This window comes from Phocoena sinus, chromosome 15, assembly GCF_008692025.1.
Source record: "Phocoena sinus isolate mPhoSin1 chromosome 15, mPhoSin1.pri, whole genome shotgun sequence".
Classification (NCBI taxonomy): Eukaryota; Metazoa; Chordata; class Mammalia; order Artiodactyla; family Phocoenidae; genus Phocoena; species Phocoena sinus.
Window position 1 is genome coordinate 71,796,806 of NC_045777.1, and position 17,490 is coordinate 71,814,295.

A 17,490-nucleotide genomic window follows, 5' to 3' on the forward strand; every position below is an offset into this window, starting at 1 on the left:
AGTGCACAGACTTTATCTTATTTCATCCTAACAGTAGACCTCAGTGGCAGAAGCCATCATTTCACTTACAGATAGAAATGAATTAGGACCTAGTTGAGAAGGAATTTTAGAACCAGGCAAGATCTAGGTTTGAATTCTAGTTCTGCCACCATGTGTCTGTGTGACCTTGGGCAAGTCGGTTGACCTCCCTGACCCTCAGTCTTCCCCTGGAAAGTAGGGATTACATAAGAGACTGGCAGGGTTCATTGTGATGATTAGAGGAAATGTATGCAGAGCTGCTGGCACAGAACAGGGGTCATTAAAAAATAGAACAACATGGGACGTCCCTGGTGGTCCAGTGGCTGACTCCACTCTCCCAATGCAGGGGGTCCGGGTTTGATCCCTGGTCAGGGAACTAGATGCCATATGCCACAACTAAGAGTTTGCATACTGCAACTAAAGATCCTGCATGCTGCAGCTAAAGAGCCCACATGCCACAATGAAGATCCCACGAGCTGCAACTAAGACCCAGTGCAGACAAATAAATATTTAAAAAATAGAACAACAAGAACTATCAATGACTGTCACAATGAATACTTACAATGGGCCACATAGGAACTGTGTTCACATACATCTCATTCAGTCATCCCACAGTCCTATGTAGAGGTACCGCTCTTGTCCCTATTTTATAGATAAGAAGCCTGAGGCTCAGAGGAGTTAAATCACTAGCACAAATTCTTCTGGCTAATGAGTAACGGAACTAAGATTTAAGTCCAGGCAATGGGACTTTGTGTGTATTCAGCTGAAGCTCAGAGAGGTTCTGACACTTGATCGAGGTCACACAGACAACGTATGGGAGAAAAAGGGACTGGACGCTTAGTTTTCTCACTCCAACTCACCTGTTGTGCCCCCTCGGCGGCCTTTTCTATTGTAGAGATGAAGGGTGTGACTGAACTTGCCTGGAACCTAACACTAAATAATAAATGATCTGGCGCACTGTCCAGGGACACACCCCAGAGCACGGGGAGGGGGAATTGGACCCTTCCCTGGGTATCATGTGGGAAACAGGCCACTTCTGGCTGTTTATCGTTTACTTATTCACAGGCTTCGATGATATCACACCTGCACACCTCCGCAGGGCCGCGGCCGGCACGGCACACAGGTAAAGAGGATGCGCAAGATAGCATTTGGACCTAACGGAGGCTGAAGGAGCAGGAAACGGTAAACTCCAGGCCCGGGGTGAATTGTTGTGACAGGTCTGTGAGGTCCACTTGGGGGTGAGAGACCCACCTGGGAAGCCAGGCTGGAGCGGGAAAGCGGCGGCCGAAGTCGTGGGAGCTTGGACGGGCACTGGGGCAGCGCCACCCCACGCTGCCCGTCTCCACGCGGCGCTGCCGGCTGCCTTCCAGAGGCGCGTGTAGCCAGGGGCTGCACCCACACGCCAGAACTGGCTGGCATCTCCCTTCCTCCGCGGGATGTTCAGACCCTCCTGGAACGCCCCAGACAAGGGACCACGGTGTGTGGAATGCATCCCATCTTGGTTTATTTCAGGTGGTACAGCCATTAGCAAGAAAGCGCTGCACCCGCGCGCCCCTGGGCACACACACACACACACACCACACACACACCCCTGAAAGCCATTCTTTTTCCAACTCCCTTTCAACGCTTCTGATTATTCCAGGACAAAGTCTCATTGCGCTGCCAGAAGCCCTTTGACACCTCTCTATCCATGCTTCTCTTATCTTGTCTTTAACAAAGAGAGAGAGGGCGGCCTCCAGCTCAGAATTCTGAGCACGTGCTAATATCTAGTGAGAATGTAAGAACAAGTTTTTTTTTTTTCATTTTATTTTTGTTACCTTCTATTTACAACAAATAATACTGGTTTTCTATTTTCCATACTGATAAAAAGTTTCCTTTTAACGTACATGGTTAAAAGCAGGTACTCTGGAATTCATATTATTAGGTTCAAATCCCAGCTCTGCTACTTACTACCCGTATGACCTTGGGCAAGTCACACAACCTCTCTGTGCCTCAATTCCCTCAACCGGAAAGAGAAAGTAATAATAGGCATCTCCCTCTTGGGTTATTGTGAGGATTACATTAATTAATGTATGTGAAAAGGGTAGATTGGTGCCTGACACCTAGTATATATGCTGTAAAAATGTCTCCTATTATTAGCTCAAATAGGGGGGGGAAAAAAACCCTGAGGTTTAGAGAACACTTCTTTGCACCAATTCCGCCATTTTCCATGTGAGGGAACGAAACTTTGGGGGAAGAGAAATTAAGCAGCTGAGCTGGGATCTGGTAGGTCTCTGGATTCCCAATCCATTTACCAGCCATTTCAGTCTTCAGTAATTAATATAACCTCTCAGCCTCAGCTTATTCACTGCAGGAATGGGACTGACTGTGTTTCATTGGATGCTGGGATGCTGCGTGTAAAGGTGGCTCAGAAAATGAGTTGCTATGATGTCCCCAGTACAATTCTCAACAGGGGTAATAGCACCCCCAGGAGGGCAGAAATTGGTTCTTGGCGGGTGAAAAATATCTTTTAGATATACAAAGCACAGACATATAGAATATAAGTTCATGAGAAATGGGGATTAGGAAACAAAATGTCTAAAAAAGGCTTGGGGAGCAATAGTTAAAAAGAAGCTGAGAGCTGAGAAATACTGCTCTTCACCAAGATTTTTCCAACTTGGGTTGTTACTCATAAGTGGATTATGAAATCGGCTTAATGGGTCATGATAAGCATTTGGGGAGGAAAAATGATAAAGGGGAACAATGATGTAGTACGGTGTGTGCTGCACATAATCAGGATAAGAGAGTATCCTGAGAAAGTTTCGGTTCAGTTTGGCACGTGCATGCCTGTGCAGAGTCACGAAATAAAAGTCTCTCTTGAGGCTCACTGTAAAAAAAATGGTGCAAGCCATTTCTCTAAACCACAATTTTCTTCTTCTCCCCTCATTATTTACCTCTCAGACAAGCCCACGCAGCTCGAACTATTTTACTCTGAACAGGAAGAACCTGATAAGGAAAGAAAGAAATGTAGAAGAGAGTGTCCAGATTCCAGTAAAACTAGGGCCTGACCTTTACCAGCTCATGGCCAAGGACTCTTCCCCTTCCTCATTCTCTGTTCCAGGGTAAGCCACAGCTACGGAGGAAAATGACTGGCCCTCAGCACCAGAGGGACCTCCCCTCTTAGATTCCTCCCTCTTCCTCCCCTTTCCTCCCCTCCTCTGCTCCCAATGTGAAAGGCAGCAGTCATGTTGACGGAGTCTGAGTCCCAGCTCTGCCATTTACTCTGCAAATCCCAGGACAAGTCATTTAATTTCTCTGATCCTCAGTCTTCTCAGCTATAAATGAGGAACTTATTTGTAAGATCGTTGTGGTGCTTAAATGAGAGAAGGTAGAGAAAGCATATTAGTATTTAGTGCCTGTATACTGAAGGTGCTCATGATAACAGCAGCTAACAGGCCCTGAATGCTGTGTGAAGAAGTTTATCCATGTTTTCTCTATTTCGTCCTCTAAATGAGCTTACACAGGAGTAGGAAAGGTAAACAGGGCAGACTCCAGTCAGGCTGCCTATAGTTCTTTCTTTCTGACTGCATTGTCTGCCTTTTAAAAAGGTGCTTTCTCATAACCCCACAATAATGTCCTTCGGCTTACATCACATTGGCCAGACCTCTAACTACCAGGGAGGCTGGGAAATATAGTTTTTTAAGTAGGCACATTTCAGTCTCCAACAAAATAAAGAAAGTGATAAGGATGATACCGGTTAGGCAACCAGAGTCCTCATCTTCAACAGTCTTATCTCGCTCTTGATTTAACCTTGAATTTCATTTTCAAAAGGCCTATCCAGAGGGGAGAAAATGGAGAAAACAAGTAAAACAGTTAACAGAGATAAGCTCTGAAAATGTCGCTGACGTGTCCTAAATTGTAGTCAATAATGTTCGTTTCTCTTTTTTTTCCTTAACCATTCAGTTTTCTTTAGGAAATGAGTTTACGAGTTTTCTATATCTGTTTAATATTAGAGAGACCAATACAGTCAGAAAATAGGGGTTGAAAAAAAATCCCACCTCATTAACTCCCTGACTGTGTAACCTTGGACAAGGTACCAAACCTCTCCGTGCCTCTGTTTTCTCATCTGTAAAATGGGTACAATAATAATCCCATTAACAAAGTTGTTGTGAGGAAATGACTTGATATTTTTAAGCACTCGTATCAGTGTCTGGCCCATAGTAAGTGCTATATAGTTAACATTTAATGAGCTGGCATTATTATTATCCAACTTCACAGATGAAGAATTGAGGCCCACAGAGACTGGCCAACCACCGCTCAGGGAATGGAAGAGCCTAAGATGGTTTAGCATTTTAAAGATTCCAGGGCATCCCCTAGCGGTCCAGTGGTTAAGACTCCGCACTTCCACACATTAGAAGAGTACGCCTTGAGGACGCGTACCTGTGCAAATGCCCATGATCCATATAAGGGCATTCCCAACCCCTCAGAAGGCTCCCTGGGGTGTCCTCTCCGTCAATACCTCCCCCAAGTTAAATGCTGTTCCGATTTTTCACAGAAGATATTTTGCCTGTTTTGAACGTCGTCCAAATGGAGCCATACAGTATGTTTCTTTTATTATCCGTGGAGTCTGAATTTGAAGTCCAGATGGTCCCACCCTAGGAACTGCCGTCTTAACTATTATCCTGTACTGCTTTTAAAGCAATGACTGCTTAGCTGCTATTTCCCCCACCTCCTCATCCGGTCCCCTCCTTCAGCTCCACCCCTGAATCCTAGCTGTGCTTCAAGCCATCAACGAAAGCTAATTAGTCAATTCTGTTGTTAGAAGGTTACCCCACAATGTACCCCCTACCTCCCGCACCCCCCCCCCCCCCCGCAGGTACTCTCCGGGAAGCATATGATAGAGCACATGTGTCAAGAAGTGGGCCAATGGGAAGATGGCATATTCCAAACCGTCCACCATTCCACCAATAGGAAGGTGATGTTCCTGCCCCCTCCAACTGCCTCTGTAGAGCTGCCTCCGCCTCATGCCCTTGAAGTTTGACGCTTTCCTTGTATCCTGAGAAGGTCCCCTCAAAGCTGCTTAAGGGGTGCAGGATGGCAGGCCCTGACTCCCTACATCTCTCCTGGGCTTTCCTCACACCTCCCCTCCTTGGAGTGGATGGGAGGGGAGGCTTTTCCAGACAAAATAACATATATGTAAATTATATATGTTTTCAGAGGTTTTCCCATGTTTTGTTTGTTTCTTTAATGGGATAATGCTTTGAGTTTTCTTTTTCTTTTTAAAGAAATATTATTTTTAAAATTTCAGTTATCTTACAATTTGAACACCCCTGCTTCCTTTTTTTCTGAGTTCTGGGCACTGATGAGAACCACCAGCCTCCCTCTCTAGCCTCCACCTTGCCCCTCCGAGGTGAGGACCTAGGAGAGGGGAGAGGTGACACAAAGAGCTTGGGGTGGGGGGACAGAGGATGGGATGGGGTGAGTTAAGAAAGAGCAGGCACATACTTAAGAGCTGAAAGAGAAAGAGGGAATTTTAAGGTGTGAGATGGACTGGGAGGTGTAGGCCAGCTTCAGGAATTACAGCGAAAATGAATAAAAGTGTAGGAAATGGACTTGATAACCAAAAATTAGGATGTCCAATTGCTCTGGATGAGGCATATTTAAAGTGCATTAAGGATCTCGAAGCGATTGGGGAAGAGCTACGCCTGATGGCTTTTGATAGTTATGAACGATGGATCCCATAGGCCTTGAGTTTTTGGGTGAAGGGAGGGTCTGAGGGACACTGCGTTGAGGTGTTCTCACAGCCATCTTTTCTCACCTTCTCTACCCCAGACAGGCATGACCCTGCTCTTTGTACTGGGCTGCATCTTCTTCCCGCTGAGCTTTGCTCTCCTCTGCTGGGGTCTGCAGAATCACTCCAACCTGCGGATGGAGAGACCAGAGGCCGTTCTGGTGGCATCCAAGTAAGAGGACAGGGTGAGGGCATCCTTCCTGGGGCCAGGGCTGGTGGAGCTGATCTCCGACTTTCAGGAAGAGCTAGTGATAAGAGCAGAAGCAGACTATGTGTGTATGTGAGCGTGGGTGGGTGGGAGATATAGAATCAAAAGACACTGGCTATGGGATCTCTTGCAAGTCATTTAACCTCTCTGAACTTCAGAGCCCCCATGTAAACCCCATGGGTTTAATAAGAATACTCACCTTCCATTCTTCGTGGAGATGTTGTGTGAGGGTCAGGTGAATTCACGTCTGTAGAATAGGGGTAGGGAATTCCTTAGCAGTCCAGTGGTTAGGACTCCGTGCTCTCACTGCCAGGGGCCCGGGTTCAATCCCTGGTCGGAGAACTAAGATCCCACAAGCCATGTGGCCAAAATAAAATAAAATAAAATAGGGGTTGCAGACTCCCGCAAGTGACACAAGAGATGTAGGCTCTGTGGGGACTGTGTGAGCTGGAAGACTACTTTCATCCCATCCAGTGGGGGCAGCAGCTGCTCGGCTCCAGCCAGACATCATGGAGTTAAGAGCGTGGGCCCAATGTTGTCTGACCTTCTGATTTTTTTCTTAAAAGAAGTTGAGCTTTTATGTGAAATCTAATTTTTAAACACTGACAAATAACTTAGAATTTAAGAAAATACTATACTGGCAACACCATACTGGCCAAACGAAACATGTTTATGGACTGGCCTGGGCCCTTGTGCTGCAAATCTATGGCCTATTTGACAACGATTAGTAATATACCTGTGAGTTATCACCAAACCTTAGGGAGGAGAGGGAGCCGGCAGAAGGCAGAACTTACTTGGGTGTCTGGAAGACAAAAAACCCATCTCCATCTGCTTTAATGCCCACTATCCAAAAAGCTCCTTCACCAGGTCTGTGGCCCTCCCCACAACTCAGCACCACCCTGCGGCCTTGCTCACCTTTGGCTCTGGAGCTATGCAAACATGGGTTTGAAAGCCAGCTTTGCCAATTCTCTTAGCTAGGTTATCTTGGGCAGGTTTTTTGTCTTTTTTTTTTTGAACCTCTAAGCCTCAGGTTCCTGTCTATAAAACAAAGATACTACCATCTGGGAAGATTAAATAAGAATGAAATAAACCACCGCACCCCGTCCCCAGCACATAGTAAACACTCAGGAAGTTGGGTCCCTTTTCCCCTTAAGTGAAGCGCTGAGGTCAGGAAGCTAGGTCCACTATTGTCTCTAAAATTGTCCCTCACTCTTGCTGCCTAAGGCCAGGGTCTGTTCCCGCAGTACGACACTAGAGGGCAGCACAAAATTGCAAATCCCAGTCCTTTGGGGAGGTGATGGCATGGGCTTCGGACAGGCAAAGGCAAATCGTAGGGTTACTGTTGAGGCGTATCTTAAGACAGGCTTGAAAACCAAAGCATGGCTTGGGTAGCAGGGCCCCACGTCATGCAGAAGTCTACAGGGCAGTTGGTTTCAGGACGAGAAGGCCAAATTCCAGGGAGGCAGCATGAAAGGGTGAGAAGCAGCTCAGAGGCCAGTGTGGTTCTGGTGGGGCTTCTGACCTGCAGTGGGACCCTGGTCAAGTCACTGGACCTTGGTTTCCTTGCAGTGGAATGAGGGGCTTGAATCAGCCAATCCCCAGGGTCCTTTCCCACATGGAAACTGGGCTGTGAAGTTGCAGAGGAAGGGGAGCCAGGAGCATAATAAACCTGAAGAAAAAGAGAGTGACCAGGGCTTAGGGGAGGCCTGAAGGACACGGGCAGGGGCGTCACCGGGCTTGAAGTGGGTTTTCAGAGAAGCAGCACTTCCCCACCCTCTTCAAACCCTGCCGCCTAGTATGAGTGGTCTCTTGCGTTTTCTGAAGTATGTGACCTTGGGGAGGGTCACTGAAGGCCTCAGGACCATTTCTTGACCTGTAAAAAGGGGACACATGTCGTTACCTCAGTGCTGTTACAATAGTTAGAGGAGATCATAGGACAGTCTTGCGGCGGCGTTGGGACCAGAGGCACCTCATGTATATATACCTCAGAGTTTCCCTCCCTCCCACTGGGGTGAAGGACGTGGGGGTCTCTGAGCCCAAAGGATACTGTGTTGAGGTGTTTTTATTCCCATCTGTTCCTTAAACTCATCCTTCAGAGACATCAAGATGCACCAACTTCTCCCGCTCCCCCCTCCAGGGAATCCTCTTTCTCTCTGCCGGGGTGGGTGCCCCTAAGCTGGGACCCCAAGGCCGCTGAGGGACATGTGTTGAGAGGCCTTGGCAGAGGAGGAAATGGCAGGCATTTGCAAAGTACTGGTGGGAAACGGGGTCAGGCCCATCTGGGGGCCCAGGGCCTCCTCCCAGCTGGCCAAGGAGCCCCAGGCCACCTCCCTCCCCAAGAGGAGAGACGACCCTCCCCTGGCCCTCCCAGGCCGACCCTCCCAGGCAGGCCCCTGTGCCTGCCGCAAGCGGCTGTCTCTTTAAGGGCCTCCCCCTCCCTCTTTCTCCGCTCCCCCACCTCCTGTCGCAGGCCGCTGCTGTGGTTCAGAGCTGCATGGGGAGATGCCTGCTGCAGGTCTGGTTTCTTGGTGTCTGGGTCGGTGCCATCATTTCCCTCCCCCTCCCCCTCCCTCCCCAAGCCGGTGACCTCCCGTCCCCCTCCCCCTCCCCACCGAGGGGGCAGGGGGCTGGGCACGAACTCTCCATAATGCCCCGTACAGCCTCCCGGCCGGGCCGCGGAGACTGTGGCGGCAGCGAGAGGCGGGAGAGCCGTGCTGACCGCTGACCACTTGCCCGGCTGCTCCTCTGTCTCCCCTCCCTCCCTTTCAGAGCTGGCACCACAGTCCCACCCCCCACCTCCCACCCCGCCTCCTCGGGCCCTCCCAGCCTCTCCACGTAAGCCCCCCCCCACCTGCCTCTCTCCCTCCCCTCCCCCATCCGCATCCTCCTCGTCCTGTACCCCTCCTCTGTCCTCTCACCCGTCCTCCCCTCCTCGGCTCTCTCCCAGCCCTCTGGCTCGCTTTCTCCTGCTCCCTTTCTCGGGTCCTCCCTGTCCCCGGTCCTCTCCCCATTTCCCCAGTCTCATCTAACTCCCTTTTCGGGTCCTCTGGTCTGACTCGACAGCCCCATCCCGTCCCTGCCCTGTCCCCTTGTGCCCCTTTCTCTTTCCTCTCTCTCCTTCCCCGGCTTGGCGTCCCTTCTCCACCTCTAACTCCCTTCAGCTCGGCCTCCCTGTCCCTTCTCGGCCGCTCGCTCGGCTCCCTGCCCGAGGCCTGAGCACCATGCTGACCCCAATGGTGGCTGGAGGGGTGGTGTTCCCCGGACTCTTCCTGCTCTCCAAGAACACGCTCCAGCGGCTGCCCCAGCTGCGCTGGGGGGAGGCCGACGCGGTCATTGTCTCAGCCAGGTAAACTGCATCTCTTCCCCGCTGCCCAGGCTCTTTGGGGATGGAAGGGACCCTTGGCCCGGTGGGGACTGGGGGCTCCTGAAGTGGTCGGTGGGCTCTACCTCCAAGCTTCCCTCTCTCCTCACTGCCTTACTCGCTGTCCCGGGAGACCGCATCCAAGCCCAGCCATCTGGTCTACTAGTATTCAGACTGCTCTCCCTCCCTTTCCCATTCACCCTCCCACCCTCCAAAACAGGTCCGGCCTGTGACTAAAACATCCCTATAGGATATTAGAGAGCAAGGCAAGGGGCACAGAGCTGTGTATTATTCGGGGCATGTGTTTGGGGGAATGAGGGACAGAGGAGCGAACAGTGGAACTCTGCACACCCTGGAATCCGGGCCAGAGTTGGGGAGGGAGCGTGGTGGCACGCAATGAGAGAGCGGGAAAGTGACCAGGGGGAATCAGAGGCAACCGAGGGGCCATGGGATAACCAGCACCATGACTGGGCAGCTGATGGTGCCAGAACAGGCCCACAGGCTTCCCCCTGCCATCCTGTGCTGTGCCCCCCCACTTCCCTGGAAGAGACACCTTGTCATCAGCCACTCGTGCCCAGCAGCTTCTCACCTCACGATGACCTCCCTGGTGTCCTCCTGAGAGGAAGGCAACTCAGTGTCCAGTGAGGAAAGGGTGAACCGAGGAGTAGCAGCCGGGCCGGTCCAGGAGCCTGAGGTGGTGTGGCTGAGTCCCGGGCAAGGCAGCCTTGGGGAAAGATGGGCAGGGAGCACCCAAGAAGTGCAGAAAACCGGTCAGTAAGGAGGAGAAACCGAGGGGCGCGTCTCCTCCCTCTACTGCTGCTCCCTCTTCCTCCCTAGGCTAGTGTCCTCTGTCCAAGCCGTCATGGCCTCCACAGCTGGCTACATCGTCTCCACCTCCTGCAAGCACATCATAGATGACCAGTAAGTGCCATGAGACCGCCTTAGCCCCCGTTCCAGCAGCCTGTGTGTGTATGTGTGACCCCTGAGTACCCCAGATCATCTAGGGGACTCCTTCAGTGGTCCCCAAGCCCTTAACTTGAGCCTGAGCAAGGTCAAACTGCAGTAGCTGCAACTCAACACCCAGGGATAAATTTACCCACATCCTGTCCTTAAAGGTCAGAACCAGGAGGAGAGGGAGCGGGGAGCAAAAAGGATTCTCAAGGCAGCTCCTAGGCTTCCCGGCCTCTCGGGTCATAGTAGGTCCTGAAGGTTGTTTCCTCCCGTACCTCCTCCCACCGTTTCACCCCTCAGACCCCATTTCCAATCAGCACCAACTGGGGTGCTTCTCTACTCGTGTCGGGCTCACCCCTCCCCTCCTCCCAGAATCCAGGTGTCCAGCCCCAGCTCTATGCATGAGAGGGACAGATGACACAAACAAGGCCACCAATGGTTAGGCAGTGGGGTGGAGAGTGGAGGGTGAAGAGGCCAAAATTTGGCACTGGGAGCTGCTGCAGTGCCTGGTGCTTGCCAAAACCCCAGGCCTGAGAGGTAGAGCAGGAGGAGGGAGGAGAGGGGCCCTGTCCGTGGTTGCTGACGGGAGCTCTAGGTTTGACCCACGGGCCGCCACCGCAGAGTTGCCGGTGAGGGTGCTGATGACGCCCCACGCTTAAACTTCGGGTCCTGTTCCCTCCTCTGGTGGCTGCTGAGCTCCAGGGACATTGTCTGGATGCCCCAACCTAGAGACATTCCCTGTCTCCCTCGAGTTCCTTCATCTGTGGACCGAGGTCCATCCCTCCCTGGAAGGGCTGCTGCGAGGAGGAATTGACTTGTGTGTGTCTAACGCCTAGAGCAGTTCTGGCCACACAGAGTGGATGCTAAACTCTTTCTTCAGACCCCCACCCCGGGGACTTGGCTTCCTCTTGTCCTCTCCCCCCATTCCCACCCCTGGGTCCAAGATGAGCCTGGATCCCCACACATTCCCTTCTCTCGCCTTCTTACAGAGGTCACTTTTCAGTTCTTACATTTTCTCCCCCGCCCCACCCAGTCTGTTCTTGTCCCTCCCCGCTTAATCCTCAGGTGGGTGGGAAGGATCAGGGTTAATCCAGGGGCAACAGCTGTTCCTACCTCTGAGCACCTAATTGCTGAAGAGGGTGCGAATGGGTTTAACCCTGCACACTGGAGCCCAGGGCCTGGAGGTCCTGGAGCCCCACAAGCTAGTGGTGTCACCGTGTCTGCTGTGGCTGACTCTCCAGGCCACTCTCTGCTCTAACCTCTCTTGGGCCAGTGGGACCCCTTTCCACCTTCCTACCCTTCGTCTCTAACCTGGGCCACTGCTTCCTCTCCTCTCTCTCTCCCACCTGGTCACACACTCCAGCACGGGTCTCTGCTTCTCTTTCCTGACATCATCCCTGCTAGAGTGGGCTGCCTGTCCCCTTCCAGGCCAGCCTTCCCAGGGTTCACCTTCTGTTTCCATCTCACCCTTGGTCCTCAGCTGCCCTGCCCTCAGGTCTCACTCCCACTTCTCCCTTCAGCAGCTGCTCTTATTTTGTCCTCATATTTGCGTCCCTTCTGGCTGACTTTGCTTTCATCCCTCCACCGAGCTGGGCGAGTTCCCCTGGGCCTGCCTCTTCGACCTCCCACCCCACCTCGGACCTGTCACAGGACTACAGATTTAAGAGAAGGTGCTTCAAGTGCTGACTCGAGAAGAAAAAACGCAATGTTGCATATTCATGCACTTTTCATTTTTGTTTACTCACTAAGTGCATGGAACTTTCTCTGCTCGTGACTCCTTTTGCTCAGCGTTTTCTCCATAATGCTTGGCTGTACCTGAAAAAACAAGAGATGGGGCCACATTCAAGCAGAGCAAGCACCGCTGACAGCACCACCAACTCCCCAGTGCGGCCTGTCTGTGACCCCTGTCTCGAATCTTCTAGGGGACAGCAGGGCTGAGAGGGAGAGCTGTGGAGCCAGACTTCTCCTGTTTATTCCTTGGTCAGGTTACCTAGCCTCTCTCACCTGTAAAATGGGGTGACAACCATACCTACTTTTTATAGGCTTTCTGTGGGGAGTAAATACGTTTGTGCATGTAAAAGATTTAGAATATTAGAATAGTGCCCGCATGTAATAAGCGGTCAATTGATGTCGGCCAATATGCTCTCTCCCCACCACTCCCAGAATTACTCTTCTGCTGTAATTCGTCCTGATCTCAGCTGTTTCTCAGATCTGGTCTGGCTTGTTTTCTCACTCTATCTCGGCCCTCAGGTCTGTGGCTGTCTTCTGGTCTCTCTTCCTTTTTCTCCCACCATATTGGAGAGAGAGAGAGAGAGAGAGAGAGAGAGAGAGAGAGAGAGAGAGAGTGAGAGTGAGACTATGAATGAATGAATAGGAATCTTGGGTGGGTCCTCAGGTCAGTCGGTGTTTGAATCCCAGCCCTACTACTTACCAGCTGTGTGATAGTGTGACCTTGGGCAAATTTTTCACCCTCTACCCTTGTAACTTGAGAGTCCACTTCCGTCTCAGGGTTGTTACGAATATCACCTGAGATCTGACTTCCGGGATGCATCCAGCATGGACCCCGGCACCTGGCAACTGCCCTGCCCATCCCCTTTCCTCCTTGACCCCCCTTTCTCTCTGCCCGACAGACACTGGCTTTCCTCTGCCTACACGCAGTTTGCGGTGCCCTACTTCATCTATGACATCTACGCCATGTTCCTCTGTCACTGGCACAAGCACCAGGTCAAGGGGCACGGAGGGGACGAAGCGGGGACCAGAGCCCCGGGCAGCACCTGGGCCGCGGCACGCGGCTACCTGCACAAGGAGTTCCTCATGGTGCTCCACCATGCCGTCATGGTGCTCGTGTGCTTCCCACTGTCCGTGGTGAGTGGGGCCGCTGAGAGCCAGGGCCCCGTGTCCTGCTCATGCCAGCACTGCAGGAGCCTAGGAAGCCCTGGGTCCAGGTCCCAGCAGCAGGGCAGGCCCAGGATGGAGGGCCCCATGGAGGGGTTAATGAGCTCCAGCCCAGCCCCAAACGGCAAGAGGGTGGATTGCACCCAGCTGTGGTGCTTTGGAGCTGTGGTTACACACCACTGCCTCTGAGACTCAGTTTCCTCATCTGTAGTATCAGGAATACCATCTCACCTGCAGGATGGTTGGAGGGATACGGTGAGTTAGTGCTCCCAGCTTAGCTACTGTTCACCTGTGCTCAGACTTTCAGAGTGAAGCATCCCCAAAAGTGACGGGGGTGGGGGGGCAGGTGCTGCCCAGGAACCCAGGCTCAGGGCAGGCTGTTTCCTTCCTCTCCTCTCAGGTGTGGCGTCAAGGCAAGGGAGATTTCTTTCTAGGCTGCTTGCTGATGGCAGAGGTCAGCACCCCCTTCGTCTGCCTTGGCAAGATCCTCATCCAGGTGAGAGGGGCGCTGAGGGTTCTGAGCGTGACAGGAGGACCGGGGAAGGGCGGGCACTTTTAGGGACCGATTGGAGATGCTTTAAAGGACAGGTGAAGAGTCGGGGCTATAAGGCGGGGTATAGGGGAGGCGTCAGGGCGGAGGGGGGTGGGTGGAGGGGAGCGGGGCCTGGGGCCCCTAACCTGGCCGCTGTCCGAGGAAGGCGAGGCAGGGAGGTGGGCCGAGGGGGGAGGTGGCCCGGGGACGTGGCCGGGCGCGCCCCGCCCCTCAGCCCGCCCCTGTCTGCCCGCCCCGCCCGCAGTACAAGCAGCAGCACACGCTACTGCACAAGGTCAACGGGGCCCTGATGCTGCTCAGCTTCCTCTGCTGCCGGTGCTGCTCTTCCCCTACCTGTACTGGGCCTACGGGCGGCACGCGGGCCCTGCCCCTGCTCGCCGTGCCGCTCGCCATCCCGGCGCACGTCAAACCTGGGCGCCGCGCTGCTCCTAGCCCCGCAGCTCTACTGGTTTCTTCCTCATCTGCCGCGGGGCCTGCCGCCTCTTCCGGCCCCGGGGCTCCCGGCCGCCCTCCCCCTGTCAGACCCAGGACTGAGGGTGGGGCCGGGGGCCCTTCCCCCCCCCCACCCCTACGCCGCGGGACAGGGCTCTGGGGCTGCTGGGTGGGGGAGGAGCCACTGGCCTCTTGCCCCTGACAGCCCCCGGGAACTGACAGATGGACTTCCGAAGGGGTGGGGACACGTCCCCTCAGGGGCTGAGGGCTGGGACCAGGTGAGTTGGAAGGCAGGGAGAGGGGACCTCTCCCTACAGTGCCTGAACCGAGGGTCGACCCCCTCCTGCCTAGCCCCTGTCTCCATCACTCCCCTGGGCCCTGGAGAAGCGAAGGAAGAGGAAGAAGACGCACCCTTCCCAAACCGCTTAGGGCTCAAGGCTGTGGGGAGCCTGAGGGGACCAGGACTCACAGAATTGTCCGGGGAGGCCCTGCTGCCAAGGCCATGCCAGCCCCCCTGCCTGCAAACTCCTCTCAACTCCCTGTCACCTGGGAGGGAGGGGACACCCTATCTAATGCCCGTGGGCTCGCTCAGGGCTGGCCGTCCCCACTGCTCCTCTCCAGGGGAGGCCAGCCTGAGGAATCTTATTTATTTTATTAATTCGTCCAAATGCAAACTCGTTTGTGGGTGTCGGGGGAGGGAGGTGGTTGCTACCCTCCAGCCTTCCCAGTGCTGAGCAACCCCGGGGGCAGGTGGAGGGCCACCTGGTCCCTTCCCCATTAGGCTGCACATCTTGCCCTCGGGCCCTGGCATGTCCCTGGTGCTACAGACCTCTCAAGGCTTCCTCCAGTCTGGGGTCAGGGGACCCTGGGAGGTGCTTTACAGACCGCTAATAAAGAGGATATGCGTGAACGCCACCAAGGCCCTCGTCACCCAGTTCTTTGGGGCTGGGAAGGGGGCAGGCGCCTGGGGATAGAAAGCACGATGACTGGTTGACCGCAGGATGGGGCAGGACCCCCCGGGCTGGGTCGCTGAGCAGTCAGGGAGAAGGACTTTTATTCATCAGCAGGAGAGGAGAGCGGGTATGGGCACTCAGGGGCAGAGTCCAGGGCCCTCATCCGGCTTTTTAGGCCCCTTTCTCACAGCTCCTATGGGGTGTGGAGATCAGAGGTGGGAGGTCACGCCACCACCGCCTCCCTGGGCTTTGGGTCCTTCAGCCCCTCCCAAGGAAGGTTGAGGTGGGCGGGGCTTGGGGAGGGGACAGGCCTTACATGTGTGTGCAGAACTGGAAAAGCAGGAAGATGAAGGCCACCACCAGAGCGCCCACCAGGATGTGATGGAAGAGCCTGGAGTCGGAACCTGCTAGACAGTGAGGTTGAGACAGGGGCCCTGGACTCACCTCCAACCGAAGGGCCAAGGGCAGCTGTCCTCCAGGCCCCGTCAAGGAGGGCAGCCCCTTCTCAAGCTGGGTCATACCTGAGTCAACAAAGATGACAGGTCTCTCTCCAATGAACTGGGCCAGGGCCAGGAGCCTGGCTTGGTCCGAGTCTGGGTAATCAAAGAAGGTCAGGTCTGTCTAGGAAGAGTGGAGACTCTGCTCCCCGGGCCAAGGCCTTGGCATTCTCCAGGATGGGTGCTGGGGACCCAGAGCAAAGTCTATGAAAGAGCCAAACAGACCCGTGCCCCCCACCCAAGAGGCTGAGGCAGACCCAGGGCCTGGCCAGGCCACAGAGCCCTAGTACAGCTGTGGAGGGCCTTGATTTTGTTCCAGAAACTTCGTGAGGGTCAGCTGAGCTCTCCATGAGAAGACCCACGCCAGGCAGGGAGGATGGGAGAGAAGCATGGAGAGCAAAGAGAAAAGCCCAGGCTTGGCCTCCCAGCCTCTCAGGGGCAGGAACCCCACACCCCAGCCTTCCTCCTTCCCACTGTTCCCAGGACAGCTTCCCACCTGATTCTACGGTCCCCAGCCCAGCCAGCCACATCCACACCTGCGCCCACTGCCACGGCCTCATCACCCTTCCACTCCAGTGATGGGGTGAGGGCTCTGTGATGTCACCGCCCAGAGCCATTCTGATCACACACTCTAGGGTGAGGGGAGAGAGAAAGTGCCAGGATCTGGAATCCTTCCCCCCAAGCCTCCGAATCCAAAGGGAAGGGATTGGGACCCACAGAGCCTTTGGGCTGTTGCTGATGATAGAACAGTAACAGTGGAAGCCCCAGGATTTACACATAGGGGGACTTGGTTGGGCAATCTTGCTGAAAGCCGGGACTAAGGAAAGCTGCATTCGTATAGCAGGCATAGTGGATTTGCGGGGGGAGGGGGGACAGGCCTAAACATCTCCACTTACCCCTTGGATTGACCACAGATAGCATTTATTGAGCACTTGCTACTATGCCAAGTACTTTAAATGGACTGACTCATTGAACCATCATAAAATCCTACGAGGTGGGTACTGCTGCCCTCATCTTATAGAAGAGGGAGACAAGGCATAGATGGGCAAAGTGATGTGGGCAACACACACTTCCCAATGGCATGTATCCTCCTCCCCTGAGCCTACCCCCTGCCTCGTGTCCTCAAATGCAGGGGCACAGGGGTCTCCCCCATGCCCAAACTCTGTCTCGTACTGCTCAGCTGAGGACAGCCCTGGGATTAGCAACCTAGACAAATAACAGACATTTCCACTAGGTGGCAGCAGTGTCCACGCCTGCCTGCTTGTTTCCCTGTTCTTGCCCAAGGAAGGCACAGCTCCCAGGCTCCAGGCCCTCCCGCCTCATCCCATCAGGTTGTATCAGGTGCTGCAGGGAAAGGTATTGCAGGCATGGGGGTTGTCAGAGGAAGTCCCCCGGCCCATCTCGGGGCAGGTCTCTTGGCCATGCACAGAGCCTTCACAGGCTACCCCTCTCTGGGTGGGCTCCCCCAAGGGCCATCCCATTTACCCTTTCTAGTTTCTGCTTTTCCCTTATTTGTCACTTCCCAACAGCCACTTTCACTCCTCTTGCCCCCCCAACCAGTGGCTAAGAATTAGCTCCCTTCTGATTGGAAGGTGGGCCTCTCTGTCACACATGTGTCCCGCCCCACCCAAGCCCAAGGACACTTCAGGGTCTCCTTGGTTTTATTACACAGTTGCCTATTCAGCAGCCTCTGACAGTCCCAGTTCCATGACATGCCCCACACCAGGCATGTGTCTGTGGCGTGTATGAGGTCCTCTGTCCTATGGAAGGAGGCTCCTTCCTCCACTGGATTCGTACCCCTCATCTTTCCGATCCTCAGGGACTATCCAACCATTCTCCTCACAGCAACCCT

General features: G+C 53.8%; 1 protein-coding gene across 1 annotated transcript; it reads left to right on the plus strand.

Moving 5' to 3' along the window:
- The first annotated feature begins 9,217 nt into the window (after nt 1-9,217).
- On the plus strand, nt 9,218-14,290 carry TLCD3B (TLC domain containing 3B). The gene is given in 9 exon segments (XM_032606892.1): nt 9,218-9,342; nt 10,195-10,278; nt 12,939-13,173; nt 13,604-13,699; nt 14,001-14,070; nt 14,073-14,119; nt 14,121-14,162; nt 14,164-14,205; nt 14,207-14,290. Coding segments are annotated over 9 exon segments (825 nt in total).
- Nucleotides 14,291-17,490: the final 3,200 nt, after the last annotated feature.